This window comes from Falco cherrug, chromosome 16 (genome assembly GCF_023634085.1).
Source record: "Falco cherrug isolate bFalChe1 chromosome 16, bFalChe1.pri, whole genome shotgun sequence".
Taxonomy (NCBI): Eukaryota; Metazoa; Chordata; class Aves; order Falconiformes; family Falconidae; genus Falco; species Falco cherrug.
Window position 1 is genome coordinate 9,164,867 of NC_073712.1, and position 15,928 is coordinate 9,180,794.

At 51.7% G+C, this 15,928-nt stretch overlaps 1 protein-coding gene across 1 annotated transcript; it reads right to left on the reverse strand.

The window, feature by feature from the left end:
- Positions 1 to 3,519: 3,519 nt before the first annotated feature.
- Positions 3,520 to 10,387, reverse strand: AMPD1 (adenosine monophosphate deaminase 1). The gene is made up of 14 exons (XM_027816546.2): positions 10,215 to 10,387; positions 9,556 to 9,721; positions 8,291 to 8,453; positions 7,842 to 8,061; positions 7,287 to 7,416; positions 6,808 to 7,002; positions 6,413 to 6,544; positions 6,156 to 6,319; positions 5,896 to 6,022; positions 5,280 to 5,443; positions 4,777 to 4,897; positions 4,152 to 4,325; positions 3,877 to 3,987; positions 3,520 to 3,689 (listed from the first exon to the last, which is right to left on the reverse strand). Exons 1-14 carry the CDS (start codon positions 10,385 to 10,387, stop codon positions 3,534 to 3,536), a joined length of 2,196 nt encoding a protein of 731 aa, XP_027672347.2. The 3' UTR covers positions 3,520 to 3,533.
- Positions 10,388 to 15,928: the final 5,541 nt, after the last annotated feature.

Sequence of the window (15,928 nt, forward strand, 5' to 3'; positions counted from 1 at the left end):
TGGAAGACAGCTTCCGTATCTTTATCCCAAACACAAGAATTAGGCACATTCACCACACATGACAGGTAGCCCTGACTCTTTTTCCAATTCTGAAAGCCAGAGAGCATGCTAAGCATTTTCTATGCAAAGTCTCAAGAAAATTCCGCTTTCCAAACGGCTCAAGGAGAGAATGCTGCCAGTGCTGTTCAAGAATAAGATACTCTTCAATGCTGAGGTCAAGCCCACCCACTGCAGGCATGGCTGGTACCCCACAACCCCCATACCACACCCATGCCAACAGGTGCTAAAGAAAGGCACTAACACACGACCTTACCTTATTCTGCTGCACAACAGGCATGACAACACACATATCACAGACTTGGCAAGCCCTTGCAGTTCTGAAGCAATCTTTCACTCCTTTTATGAGAGTTGTGCAGTTCTAAACCACCCAAGAGACCTCCTTGTCACCCATTCTCCTGTGTTGGTAGCCAAGTGAAAGACAGTTACTGGTCTTCTGAAGTCTAGGGATGCTGGCAGCTCAGTCCTGGGGGGATGAGGAGACAGCACAGCAGCAAGCACCCCTTCCAGAGTTCTCAGCTATTGCCATTCTGTTTGGCTCTAGAGCAAACCTGCAGCTTTTCTAAGCAAAACTCTGCCATGTGACGCCTGAAAGACATGGGCAGTACCACACAAGCAGATTTTATAGCAAAATAAGTAACACTTCAGGAATGCGGTATGCTTACTCATTTCCATCTCGATACAAAGCAATGGTAGTCATTAACTCATTCGAAGCTTCTGCATATCACGCTGAGGAATGGAGTTCCACCTCATCAGATACATGGCCATGTAGTGTGCAGCCCCTGGATACAGTAAATGTGATGCTAATCTTAATTACATGGCAAAAGGAAGTTAAGTCTGACCACTGCCACGGTTGCTAAGACTTTTATACTGATGAGAAAGATGAATCTGGGTCTTTCAACTTTCAGTCAGAAGTGATGGAATTCAACTTCTTAAAAGTAAGTTTTTCCTCGTGCTAAACCCCCCCACCACTTTAAACACATAAGCCCTGAAGGCTTTTATAGCAGAGGACACAGACAGAACCCACAATATACTGTTTTTAAAGTTGTGGGGTTTTAACCTGACTCACAGTATGTGATGTTCAGGTTACCAATACTGAAAGCAGCAGCTGAAACAGGCGCTACACCAAAGGCTGGCTGCATGCCCCAGGAATGCTGCAGGCTTCGCACAAGAAATCAAACCCAAGGTGGAGATGGAAAAAAAAGTTAAACTCAAACAGCCGTTATCTTGGAGCCAATTCCTGGTGCAACTGTCTGAGATGAGATTCCAGGCTTCCCCCAGGGCTGACATCACCATAAAGCTAGGACCACCTTTATGTGACGGTGGCCACCGCAGGCAGGTTGTGTAGGCCACAACCACCAGCCACACTTTCCTTTGGAAGTCTCAGCAGCATGGAGGCAGCTGCCCCAAGAGGTTCAGAGGGCGCAGACCAAGGTAGCACCAGAAAACAACATACATCCAGATCAAAAGTTCCAAGAGCCACAGGGAATGAGCCATATCCGTCCTGGAAGACTGATGTAAGAATTCTGCCAAGCAGCAATGCACAGTACTAGGACTTGGCACTCCAGGACAGATACTTCCAGCCAGCTGTTTCAAGCGGGAATGTTTCACAAGACCACCACCAACATTTTTTCCCCCCATACCTGACACCCTCAGACATTCTCTGCACATACCTTCCTGTCAAGGGCAAACTGGAGCACACTGCCCAAGAGACATGCTTTTTGGGACAGGGTGCCCAAAGTCTTTCAGGGTCCATTTTGTCACTCACCTATCTCTGCAGCAGTTTAACTTCTGAATGCTCAGATAGTAAGCAGTTCACCCAGTCCTGCCTGCAAGCCCCTGAAGGGACAACCCAGTCTGAGGAGGGACTGAGACACATCACCCCCCCGGGGAGCCACCCGGCTCCTGACCCTGCTCTGGACACTAGCAAACACCTGCTTAGGGCCCTGCCTGCCTGCGACGGAGCGGGTCGCTGGACCAAACGCTCACACATCCCCTCCAGCCAACAGAGCCCCGGCAGGGCAGCACACAGGCTCCTTCAGCAGCTTCGCTGCTCCCAGCTCCGCTCTCCTTCTCATGCAGCAAGGTCACCACGCACTCATCCCCCCCTTCCATGACCCCAGCAGCCAGGGACAGAAGAGACCACATCCCCCACTGCACAAACACATTTCCAGGGGCTGTTTTTCCTGTGACTCCTACTCTTCTTCTGTCATTAGGGTCGATGCACATCGCAGCTGTCAAACAGAGCTCCCAAAACTACTAGGGCTCTATGAGGGTCGTGGTAGCCAGGTGCCCAGTCGGACAGGCTGCGTTTGGCCACGGTCACTGGAACGGAGGGGTCCGCGCCACGAACCAGAAAAGGCAAGGGGTGAGTGGCGCAGCGTAATGCTGGCTTGCAGCTCATGCCCTCTGACAGCATCGCCATCGCAGACCTCTGTAACTCCTCAGTGCAAGTCAACACAAGTAACTAGCGCTACCGAAAACATCGCAGCCTGCCAGGAGACAAGCTGTTCCATAGAAAGCCTGTACGAACTCCTGAGGGGCTGAGGTGGGAAGGGAGCTGCCCAGGACCGCGGGCGGCTGCCGGGTGTCTCGGCACCCCCGGGACTGCCCGAGCTGGTGCTCGGGCGCCCTCAGGGTGGAAAAGAGTCTCCTGATGTTCGGGGGACTCTCCCGTGCGCCCGCCTAGACCGTCTCCGGGCGCCCCGGGGAGCGGCGCGGCAGGGCCCGCCCCGCAGCCCCCCTTCAGGCGTGCGTACGCGTTAAGGTGCGTCCCCCCGCCCGCTCCCCGCGGCTGCGCGGGGCGAGGAACCGCGACGAAACACGGGGCTGGTGACCCGCGGGGCTGCCGCCGGGCTCGGGCAGCCGCCTACTCCCCGCGTGGGGCCCGCGCCCGGCCCTGCCCGCCCGGGGCGGCTCACCAGGACCCCCGGGGCAGAACGCAGCCGGCCCGGTCACCGGCTCTCCCCGGAGGCTGGCGGGTACCGGCGACCCCGCAGGCACCGGCAGGGTCGCCGCCCGGCTGCAGCACCTCCCGCCTCCCCGCTGCGCCGGGCTCCCGCCGGGGCCGGCAGCGATGGACCGCGCCGCCACCAGCACCGCTGGCGGCCCCAAGCTCGGCCGCCGCTCCGCGTGCAGCCCCCGCCCTCCCCGGGCCGAGCTGCCCCTCCGGAGCCGCTGGTGACGGGGCGCGGGTGAGGAGCCCCGCCGCGCCGCGCGGCCCCGCCCCCCGGTCCCGCTCTGCCCCCGCGGCGGGAACCGACCCCGCACCCTCTCACCCGCTGAGCCCCGGCTCGGTCCCGGCCCCGCGCTCGCCGGACGCTCCCGCCGCGCCCCGCCCTGCCGCCCACTGGCTCGCGCGGCCGTCACTCAGGCGGCAGCCCCGCCCCCGGCGCAGGGTGCAACGCAGCTGCTGACAGAGCGGCCTTTACTGCGCGGCCCCGCCGCCCGCCCCAGCCCCGCAGCGCCGCCCGCTCCTAGTCGGCCTTCACGCCCTCGGCGATGAGGTTGAGCTCGTAGCACCAGGTCTCATAGCGGTAGGCCACACGGATCTGGGCCACGTTTGTCTTCCGGATATCGTTGCCCTGGAGTCCTTCTTCCTGGTAGTTTTCACCCAGGAACTTGGCCTTCTCCTGCCGGAGACAAGGGCGGCGGTGCCGGCCTCAGAAGCCCCGGCTGGCGGCACCCGGGGGAGGCGCTGGCTTCGGCCGAGCTCCCTCAGGCCCTGGGAGGCAGCCCCGAGTGCGGGGAGGGGGCTGCTGGCCTGGCCTGGCCCCTTTCAGGCGCAGGCCAGCTCCGCCTGCCCAGAGGGGCACCTACCTCATGGGACAGGCCGCACTGCAAAACGCTGTTCCTGGCAATTTCACACATGTCACAGGTGTTGAGCTTGAAAACCTGGGCAGCAATGGCATACTCCTCCATCAGGGGCTCCTGCAGCCACAGGCTGTGTTAGAGGCCACTGGCTTCTGCCAGCACAGCCCATGATGGCCCAGCATGCTGGATCGGCTGCAAATGCTGCTGGCTTCCCTGAGCAATGAGGCCCACACCATCCCAGCCCCATGTTCAGAGCGGGAGGTGATCAGCTTCCACTGTACCTTGGTGAAATGGAACTGCATGGGGTCATCTGTAGAAAGGGACACCATGAGGCCCTTCTGGTGGAAGTCAGGCAATGGATTCTTTGCATACTCCAGGAAGAGGCTGTTGTTGCTGAGTGGGGACATAGCAATGGGAATTTGGGCAAGGAAGTACAGATACTGCAGCACCGGGCTCTGCAAAGGTGAGCAGAGTTGCCAGGTTAGGGAAAAAGTTGCTGCACCCTCTACCTCTCCAGGGTCACTCCTCAGAGATCTCAGTGCCTCAGAGCACGTGTGTGCAAGAAAAAGAGACAGCCAAGGCAGCAATCCTCCAGGGCCCACTGGAGAGTGAGAGGCCAAGTGAGTTCAGACCTGTCTGATTTCAGAACTTAGCTGGCTCGTGATAACAGACTTATCCAATGATAGGCCTGTGAGGCTGAACCCCTGAAGTCTGAATAGGTTTCTCAGCTACATTCCCAAACATGCCTGGAGAAACTCAAGAGAGTTTGTAACATCTGCTTGAAGCCAGGCTGTGTCAGCCTGCAGCAGAGGCACAATTAACTGTCAGCTCAGTGAAGGCCAGCTGTGAACACGCTTTTTTCCTCTTCCATGCCTGGGCTGCTCTGTGGCAGACTACTCCACTTACCTTCTTGAGGTTGAGACCATGGGAGATATTATCTGCTGTCATGAAGGCTGTGAGCAGATGTGTGATGGCCCCAGCTTCCCCACAGTGTGGGCGGAAGAGGAATGTGTTCATACCACGCTGCCTAGGCACATGGAAGAAGGACTCAGAGCAGGCAAGCAGCAGGGTTATGTGGCATATGATGCAAGATTCCCTGACTTCAGTTCCAGCTCTGCCCCTGCCAGTGGGTCCCCAAGAATCCAGCTTGACCTAGGAACGCGTTACTTGTTCTCTTTTCTCCTCTGTGCACACAATAGATGCATCTCTGCAGTTTTCACCCCAGTCCATCACACTTCCTACCAAGGAGCGTTTGGATTGCTGTGGGACATGAAGCTCCAAACTATGCTGGTGGCAGAGCAAGGAGGGCCCCATTTCTGCCACTAACAATCAAACTGCTGAGACAACTCACGAGTCAGCCCCGCTTCTGCCAGCCCATTGCAGGTCCCTTAGCAGATCCTGGGCCTTACCTGCGTAGGTTGTTAAGCACCAAGATGTTGGCATACATATAGTATATATAGTAGGTGTAGGATGGGTTCTTCTCAGAAGTCCACTGCTCTGGCTTTGGGCTTTTAGTGCAGAACATGTGTCCACTATGCTTGGATTCATCATCCACACTGTCAAAGCCAGTGATCTGCTTGGCAAGGTAAAAAAAAGCTGCATCTCAAAGCTCCCCAACCTTGTCATGCCCAGGTAGGCTGGCTCACCCTGCCCCACTGCAGCTTGCCACAGTCCAGCTGTAGCCTGTACCCCTGACCCACCCCAGAGCAGAGACAGGGGCAAGGCTGCAGATCTTGCTCCTCACAACCCCCCAAGCTTTATCAAGGGCTAGAAATAAAGCTCACCCCAAACCACTTCTCCAGGAGGTGAGTGGGCAGCATTTCTCACAGCCCCACAGCAGCCAGCTCAGGGAGTCTGACCCCTCCCAGCAGTTCTGGACACATACCCCCTCTCCCAGAATGCGGCAGTAGGGCCACAAGCCCACTGATGACATTTTCCATATCAGGGCAAATATGCCATTTCTTGTGCACAAACAGGGATGTCAGTGCTCACCACATCCTGACAACATCATCAGGTGACACTCACATGGCGTAGAAAGACACTCAGCTCTTTGTGGGCTCGAGGATTGATGGTTGCCTCAAACACAGGAACAAAGATATTTTCCAGCATCTTCCCAAAGTGTGGGAGGAAATTCTTAGACCTGAAGACATCACTGTGGACAGAGACAAGGATTAGCTGCTAGCAGAGGAACAACATGACCCACTGTCCCCACAATCCCTTCAGGATAAAAGATGAGGTATAGTGCACTGTAAGGCACAGTGCCTTCTCAGACCCACAGCACGTACTAAATCCTGGGTACTTGGATCATCCACTTCATGTTGGGGGAATAGACCCGATGTTTGTTGAACCAGCTGGCTAGCTTGTGCCACTCCTCAGCTGATCGCCCATAGATTGAGAGGCGAGGCTCTGCGTGCTGGTACTTGGCATCCTCCAGATCAGAGCCAACCTCCTGCAAACCAGAACAGATGGTGGCATGGGGACCCTGCAGCCACTGGGCACAGCAGCACCACAGCTTAACAGCTCTCCTCCCCTATATTCTCACCTTGATGATGGTAGCAAAGTACTCGCCATTGATAGGGTTCTCCGTCTTCAGATAGAGGTCACGTAGCTCACTGGCACCCACAGGATTGTACTTGTCATTGAACTTGTCAAAGCGCTGAAATGTCTGCCGCCCCTGGAGAAGGGAGGATCAGAGAGGGTCAGGGGCAAATACTACACACACACACAGACAGACACACACACAGACACTGGGCCCAAGCGTACCAGCTGAGCAGGGACTGATCCAGACAACCCACAATGGGAAAGCTAGGAGCTGCTGCACCCTGCCAGAAACACTAACATGCACATCAGGGGTACACAGGGAGGAGAAAAGCCATGCCTACAGGGGTGGGTGAGAGTACCCAAGGGTGGTCTTACCCTAAATTCCCTACCACTTACAGCATGGACATCCAGGGAATCCACTGTCAGGTCATAGGGGTGCAGATTGAGCTGCTGGAAAAGCTGTTTCAGGGTGAGCTGTTTGCCCTTGGCATCATAAACTACACGGTCAGCATCCACACAGTACGATTTCTTGATGAAACGCAGAAGATGCTTCTGGTTCATGCAGGCTGCAGCATGGATGTGTGTGTCCACCTGAGAAACCAGAGGGACAGCTATCTAGCTTCAAGTTGGGGTGCTCAGGTACCTTCACAGGGAGGCTAACTAACACCTTAGGCAAGCCCAAGTTGTGTGGGGAGCATGGCTCAGCCCAGCAGATGAGCACAACAGGCCTGGGCCAAGAGCAGCCCAGTCAGCACCACCCCATTAGCAGGAACAATGGAGGAGCCACAGACCTTGACTGTAATATCTAGTTCTTTGGGAAGGGAAGGCATCAAGATGTCCTCAGAGTCACAGTGGCTGTAAGCCTTGCCATTTACCTTGCGGCAGTTGTAGAAGTCCCGGTGGGGGTTGTTCTTCAGCTCTTTCATCTCCTCCATCTCATTTAGCATTTGGTGTACTTGGAACTTTGATGAGAGGAACTTCAGGCGCCGATGAGCGTAGGTCTTACTAGTGAAAGCAAAGGACAGAACAGTGACTGGGCTCCTTATCCTTCAACACAGGGGCATGGCCCTTCAAACAGGGATGCAGCTTTCACCTGAGGTGGAGGAGCTCATGCTGGCCTGGGCTGCTTCCCTAAGGTGCTTCTCCTGGCTCTATTACAGAGCTTCAAAGGAAGGCCTGGCCAGGTGTGAGCATACCTTCAGGGTTTGTCTCCAATCCCTGAATGGTTACTTCACTTAAGACCCCAATCAAGGTGGCTGACAAGGGCTAAGGACATTTTGGTAGCCAGCAGGCTGCAGGTATGTCATCAGTAGGTTCCTCCCTCTTCCCAGGAAAAGGAGGGGGCAACTCTGGCTCTGCTCTGACCTCCCTCTGCCTGCTGCGGCAGAATCTGTTCAGCTGCACCCAGCAGTGCTGGGTTGTGCACTTACACAGGCCCCTGTGCAATCAGGGCCAAGAGGAAGTTCATGTCATCAACAAAGTCCTCAAGGCTGGGGTAGGGCAGGTCCTTTGGCTCATTTCTGCCAGCCGCTGCCTTGTCTCCATAGATGTAGGCTACCCCATCCTTCATCTGGACATGGTATCCCAGGTCCTCGGCAAGATTCCCAGTTTCAAAGGGATCCTCTCCATCCTTCACTGGTGGGGTGAACACTGGACCAAAATGAGAACACCATGAGGCACAGGCTGCCAACCAAAACTCCGCAAGCCTGCCATGCTCCTCCACCCCAGGCAGAGGGCAGGGACAGCACTGCCACTGTGACACTAGAGAGGAGGCCTGAGCAAGCGACTCCCCTGTGGGGCACTTCCACAACCCTTTTCTCACCCCTGCTCACCCCATGCTGAAGCCAGAGAGGAAAACCCTCCAGGTGCCTCAGTGTACCTGGGCCAGTGCTGCTCGCCCTCCAGACCTCGCCTTCGATAGCACGCAGGTACTGAGATGGGGTCCTGGGGAACCTCTGTAGAGACTGCTGCATGTATTTCTCCCGGATGCACAGGGCACGGTACAGGCCTTTGCAGACAATTTCAAAATCTTCAACTGTCACCTGCAAGAGGGCTGTTGCTGAACACAGCCACACAACTGGAACCTAGCTGCCCGAGAGACACCCCCGTGCACGAAGATGTAAAAAGGACAATTTTGTTCATGGCAAGGTATGTATCTTGTCGTTCCCTCCCTCCTGCTGCTCTGCCTGAGCAGGGCAAATAAGGGATGATAGGCAAAGTCCTAGACATGGCAAAGGGAAGTTCCTCACACCAGAACCAATGAATTCCAGCTGTCATCCCCTCTTACATTCCTCACTGTAGACTGTAGTTGCCACTGAAATGGAAGCCAGGTTTGCGCAAAACACTAAAAGCTATTTTTGGAGCCCAGACTGAAACTGAAGCAGGATCAACAACATACAGTGACCCAATGTGTCAAGAATTTTTGATTTACTGCACAGACAAGTGTTTTGGGCAGTGAAGAGAGGTCACATTGGAGCAGCATGGGAGAATACCATGAAGTACTTGCAGCTCATTACAGTCATGGCAGAAGGAATGTGCCTGTGCATGGAGGGATTTTCAGCTTCCCCTAACTGCTCCTCCGCTATGCAACTCCAAGCTGAGCAACCGCCTCCAGCCCAGGAGGGTGCAACCTGCCAACAGTATCTCAGAAGCAGCACAGATGTAAAAGGAGGAATTAGCACAGGATGTGATAGCAGTCCTGGTCAACTGGCTTTAGGTGACCCTGCCCGAGCAGGGGGGGCTGGACCAGATGACCTCTGCAGGTCTCTGCCAACCTCAACTATTCTGGGATTCTGTGACTTGCACAAACCTCAGACAGATATAGCTGTGCGCAAGCAGGAGCAGGCTGTGACAGAATAAGCATAGGCTACCCCACCCTGCCCTCCCTTCTGCCCTGTCCGGAGAATCCCATGGGAAGCATGCAGCACCACACAGACTCTTCTAAGGCATTCAGCTCTGGATCCTCCAGGGATGCAGCAGGGCACCATCAGATGCTCATGAGACATGGACTGAGCTGGAAGACACCGTCTATCCCCACTGCAGCTGGTACAGGCTCCTGTGACACTGGTCACTACTGAGGGACAGGCAGGGACTAGATGAAGTGGTATTCAGCAAGGGGAAGGGTACAGCCATGCAAGTACGTACACCGGAGGCATAATCCCCTGTGATCTGTACCCGCTGGAAGTCAGGCACAGTCTGGTACACAGGGGAGGTAGAGATGACTTCATCAAGAGCAGACAGGCTGGTTATAGACTTCTGAGCCACCGGGACTGCCAATGCAATTGTCTTCAGGCGGAGTAGGCGCTTCCTCCTGCCAGGAAGGAAAGCCTCAGGCAAACAGCCCCAACTCCATGGCCACATGTAGGTGCACGGTCAGGGGCACTTACCACAGCTGTGTTCCAACTGTGCACAACATGAGTCATCTCACTGGTGCTTTCTGATACTACCAAGAGTAGCGGCCACAGCACACAAAGTACATGGACTTTCAAGTACAGTCTTTGCCAGTCGCACCTTTCTAGAGAAAGGTCTCCAGGCCTCCATCTCCAACAGCTCTGTGGCCATTGCCATGCTGACACCCAGGGAACAGGCCATGGGTGCCTTTCTGTCCAACAGTGGGAACCGTTGGAGAGGAAACCCTGAAGTACCTGGCAGATGCCCTGGGATTACCAAGGGTCTATCCCGTGGGTGTGGTAAACTGTTTTCACAGGCCTTAACTTATGTTCCCCCTGCTTTCCTCCAGCTCTGGCTGGGGCTGTGCAGGCAATGCTCCTCTCCTTTCCCCAACTGCTCTGGTTGTTGCTCACCGCTTTTCTGTTGTGGCAGAGCTCTCCTGAAGCATCATGTGCACTCTCATTTCCTCGCGTGAGATGGGGCATACCTCTTCCACATCAAAAGGAGAGATCTCTTGCCTGATCTCCTCATCTTTCACCTCAGAGGCAAACACCTTCTCTGCAAAGGAGCGCATTGCCTCATTCATCTCTGCAAGGAGAAGAAGCAGAATGCAGGGTCACACAGGCATCTGGTTCCCAGCCACCCTAACAGGCAGGTGCCCCTTGTGGTCAGCTTCACGCTCAGCTGTCATTTCCTTATGACACCTCCACCTCCATACTGCCTGGAAGTTTTTAAGCAAACTCTGAAATCTGCAACGAGTTCACAGAGCCTGGGCCACACATAGTGGGTGGAGACATACCTAAACACCCCCAGTACACCAGAAAAGGTAACTGAAACCCACAGTCCAAGACAAAAAGGCCCAGAAAGAAGCAAGTCTTTGGGAAGGGCACTTATGAGAACATGCAGTGGGGGGAAGAGGGGAAGATGACCAGCTCTAGGAAGTCTAAGACACCCTTACTCCACAAAGCATCCAGTCAGGATGAACACAGAGGCATAGATGGAGGTGAACAGAGCTAGCAGCCCAAGCACTTAGTTCCTGCCACCACAGTGCAGCTGAGGAGCTCCTAGCTAGGCATCCATTGTGTGCAGCATGCTGCAGATGTGCCAGCTAATATGGCCCTGTGGAAGTCACCATTGACACAAGTTGGCTGGAGCTTTATGAACTAGGAGAAAGAATGTTAAAAGCTCTTCCACTGCCAACAAAATACCGCAGAACAAGAACTCAAGGGCTTTTCTGGTGACATCTCCCAGAAGCACACATTTGCACAGCAGTATATGGACACTAATCGAGCAGGTTTCACCAGCAGTTGGCAGCTCAGCATGAAGCATAGTGAGGATCAGTGCTGAAAGTTGGACCACACCACTGACATGTCAGACAGGAGGAGGATGCAGTCAGCAGATGAGGGGCAAAGTGGAAAGGACTGACATGCATGGCAGAAGTGTGCCAGACCTAAAAGAGATTTTCAGTAATGACCCTAGCCATTTTTTTCCCCACACAGTGTTGGTGGGGTCAAACCAGTTTATCCCTGTAGCCCTGAATTTGCAGTTCCAAGGTCCTAGCTGTGGGTTAGTGGGAGTGCGTAACATGGGCTTCCTTTCCCTGCTGTTACGTGGTAATGCAAAAGGGCTTGTGCTGAGTTACAAATATATGGGAAAATTCTGGCCCTAGGTCTATTTCTTAGCAGTGCAATGTCACAACAAGAGGATTTCAGTAACAAAAGTTGTTTGCTGTTGTAAAGCTGCTGTATCATCAACAGGCCCCAACCTGCTTCTTAGAACACAAAATGCAGGTTTTTTTGCACTATCCCATTATTTCCCAGTGTTAGGGACTCTGGGATGACAGGTGTCTCAGCAAGAAAAGTTTTCTGCTGACATGTAAGGCCTCAGCAAACATGAAGTAGGAAGACGAGGGCAGGGGGCACCGTTACTGTGGACTTCAACATGAATAAAGGAGATGAAGTATTGGATCTGTCCCCTCATGGATCAAATCCATTGGGAGCAGGATGCATTCAAAAGCCGTTACTTTAGGCTGGATCTCTGGTTAAAAAAAAAAAAAAAAAAAAAAAAAAAAGGGAAAAAATCTAAACCCTAAAAACCAATAAAGGTGTGAATAAGTGCAAGGGAAACTGCGAAATGTTTCATTTCCTGCCACAGAGAAAAGAACGCCACTAAGAAAAGTTTATCCGCTAAGCAGGAGCTTAGGGGTGCTAGGACAAGAGTTTACAAATGGCAGGTTCACGTATCAAAGGACCAAAAAGCTGGAACCATTCCATGAAACAGCGAGGGGCACAGCTAGCACCGCTGAGAAATAGCATCTTCTCAAACTGCTGAAAGATCGCTGTGACCATGTAACTGCTGTTTGTTTCCAGTGATCATGTCTGGCCAGTATCACAGCATACAAAAAGCCTACCAATATTCCCCTTTGTCTTCTGCTGTTTGAAATAAAACAGAAACAAAATAAACCCAACAGATCAGCCCTTCAAAATCTAAGCCTTTTTGCCTAATCATCACACCAGTGATTAAAAAGGGATTAGTAAGGTACAAGTTTAGCCAAAGCCTTCTACTTACCAAAGAACAGTACTTATCACAGTGTACAATACAAAGATATAAGTTCAGTGTTGATTGTGCACGAGTGGCCTGCACATAAATGAGCCACACTGCAGATACCATTCACCCTGAGGCCCTTTGGCAGAGCTCCTGCTTTACAACAGTCTCTGGGTTTCTCTGCAGCTGCCCAAAGGGAACAGCATTTTCTAGCCTAGATGACCTCAGCCAACACTGGATTGCTTTGCTATTTTTTATCTGTGACTCGCCACCCTTTGTGAAGATCAGGATGGGTTGTTGTTTCAAAGATTCTAAGTTTCATCCTCCCGCTGCCTTTGGTCACATCTCCACTTATTCACCAACAGGATCAGACAGCTGAGACGCTGCAGTTCCACAGACTTTCACTCCTGGTCATACGATGTGGCATCAGCATTTCGGGGGTGCAACTCATGCCCTTTCCATCTGACCCAGAAAATTCAGACTGGAGCTCTGGCATCACAAGTCACCAGCTGCTGACTTCCCAAAATCCGGCCGCAATACTCTCCTGGCATTTGAACTCCACATATTCATTTGCAAACTAAGCATCCCAGAAATGCCTAGTTTGACCTTTCATCTCTTTAGTGGATGAAAATTACACTCATGAAGGTCAACAGACTCCCACTGATGTTGCAGGGCTGGGCTTTAATACTAGCCTCATGTACTAGGACAGTGTCTATCACACCACACAGCACTGCAATTGTGAACACGCTCTTTCCAGAACTGTTTGGTGCCGATATTCTTCAGGGCTCTGTAATGGCCGTCATAAGCCCCTCTGTACTGTTCTGCAAGGCCTGGCTGGCCCTACTCCTGCTGCCTAGCTTGTGTTCCCCATCCCCTCAGACCTGCAGCACCCACATCTTCTGAGCTTAGCCAGGTCGACCAGAAACTCCTGAAATCTCTCTGACCCCTTTCACAGTGATTTCATGGTATCACTACAGGATACATTTACAGGACACATTACACTGCCCGAGGTACAATATTTTTCTTCAGTACAAGTAGAACAAGATTTAAATAACAATGCTATTTCTTTGCTGCACTACCCAAAAATGTCTCCAAGCAGGAATAAAAATACTCAAAGCCCCCAGTGAGGTCCCCTGGACTGCAAAGGTACCACACTATCAAAATCTCAGAGGCTACAGGCTAACGAGCCTTGTCTTTCAGACCTACCTGGAATTTTCACCCGTGACATCTTTGCAGCAAGTTTGGAGACCCTCAAGTAACACCCTACTGTAACAGAGCACAAGTAGCTGACTGACTGCACAACAGCCTAACACTACTTTTGCTGCTTTCCCTTCCCTGTAATTAGACTCTCCTACTCTAAAAGGAGAATAGAGGTCATCTGTAAGACTATTTAAAGTGCAACCACAAGCACTTGCACTGAAACCAATGAAAGCAGGGCTCAAATTTAACTTTCTTCTTTTTTTTTTTTTTTTTTTTTTTTCCCTTTTCAGTTAGGCTTTCATTTTACATTTAGTAGAGTTTCATTTGTTGTCTGGTCAGATTGCTACTTCCCAGGACAGTTGCACCTTTCTAAAGTGGACTGTGGAAATCAGTCTTTTAAGAGAGACTAAAACTGATGTCTTCTGTGTTGAACCAGTGGTATAAAGGAAATCCCTAAGGCACAAGGCTGATGTTTTCGTCAGAACAGGAGCTGTGGATAGGTAACAATTACGTGCTCTCACCAATCGGTGTGCTATTCAGAGAAGATTTTTCCTGAGAGAGGGGTCTGCTTAACAGACTGGATTTTAGCAACAGGAGTTGCACAGATGTCCTCACATCTTCCCAGCTGAATCAAACAAACAAACAGAAGGAAAATGCAAGGAGCTATATTTAATTCCTGAGCTTTTCAGGAACTGCCTTTATAAAACTTAGTATCATAATGTAAAGTGATGTTCAGTTCTGCGTGTGGTGAGCCATAACCAAAGCACATACTACAGAGACCAGCCCTTAGTCCAATCCCAGGTGTGGCAAGAAACTCCTCCCTTAAGCTCCACACCCTGGCCTGGATCTGGTAGAGCAGGGTATCAGTTTGGGAAGTACCTTTTAAGTAGATTCTTTCTAGCATACAGGCATTGAGGGCTGTACCCAGTCCTTTAGGGTTTCCTCAAACCTACTTCAGATCTCTCACATGAAGCTAGAAAAGAGCTCCTGCCTGAAGAAAATGCCCAGAACCTGTAGGCCCTTTGTGTTGCCAGGGTAACCCTGAGCTTCTGACTCAGCTTCCTGGTGGGAAGTGGGAAGCCTAAATGGGTCAGCAGGATACAATAGTTTTGATTTGAAGCAGAGTCTTTTCCTGTTTATTTATATTTCACTTATTGATGGAGATGAAAAATTGCACTGCCATCAGCACAAGTCAAGCTAAGCATTCAGGCTATCGTCAGCAGCCTTGCTGCTAGTTTAAAAGGTGACTTTGGTGAGAAGATTGAAGGGAACAGAAAAACTAGCACCCCAGGAAAGACAACATTGTTTGGCACGACATGTGCACCTAAGGGCTTCCTGTGCTATCTTTTGTAGGAACAGTTATGAAAAGGCCTTGTCCCAAAAGAAGGCTAGAGTAAGTGAAAGAGTTGCTTGGACAAGATAGAGAGTTAGAAATAACAAGTCATAGAATTTGTCCATAGGTACATGGGAGGCTTGTGGCACTACCAGTCAGAGAAGTCAGGTGAGCTGAGACCTGGTGCAGCATGTCCAGCTCAGATAACTTCCAGAGCATCCAGAAACTCTCTCTGAAACATCACTGCTTGATGTGCACAACTTCAAAACACATTGGGTAACAGTTAAGAAATTTTCCAGAACTCAGGGAGTTTTAGCCCCACTTCCCAGATATTCCCCAAGAATATAAATTGGTCCACCCCCCCCACCCCTGCAAATTGCAAAGGTGCGGACAACAGGGCAAAGCTGGGATGCCGTTACAGTCTTGATCTCTAAAACCTGGTCCCCTCTCTCATGTTGATAGCAGTCTTCAGTTTCTGAATTGTTCTTACTCATTCCCCAGTTTGTGAGTCCCCAACACCATGTTACTGTTACTGTTTAATTTAAGGTCAATGAAACCGGGCTCCTGCTTGTTTGCACTCCCACAAGGACTATATCTGCCCCTAACCTTTCTGGATATATCAATATCTTAGGATTCACATCTGAAACCAAAATTAACCTTTAGGGTGCAGAGGTCATCTTCCTCTAGAGGTCTCTTGATCCCCTAGCTTTTTAAATCACAGGATCAATTCATGTGGGTTCACGATAGAAATATGAGTAAAGCTTGGGTATGCTGTGCTAAAGTTAGATCTACAGCCTCTACAAACTGAAGTGCCGACTACAAACAAGTCATCTTCCCACACTTTTTCAGCCAGAAAGTGAGTGATTCACACCCAGAGGCTTCAAAGTGGCTCTAAAACCCCACCACACTTTTATCTCTAGGCTGCCTTCATTCCACCTGGGTCTAGTCAAAGCAAAATACCCAAACATGCCAGAAAGTTGACAGTTTCAGGTATTTAGCAGGATCTTCCTCTCAGTCACCTAGCAGAGCAGTCATGCCACAGGGGTAGCT

Excerpts from the sequence above, each read along its gene's own strand:
- AMPD1 (XM_027816546.2), bottom strand. The coding sequence starts at position 10,387 with ATGAATGAGGCAATGCGCTCCTTTGCAGAGAAGGTGTTTGCCTCTGAG. Across the intron at positions 8,454-9,555 it reads CAGGGGATTATGCCTCCGGT|GTGACAGTTGAAGATTTTGA; the intron begins GTACGTACTTGC and ends GCCCTCTTGCAG. Across the intron at positions 4,326-4,776 it reads ATGGTCTCAACCTCAAGAAG|AGCCCGGTGCTGCAGTATCT; the intron begins GTAAGTGGAGTA and ends TCACCTTTGCAG.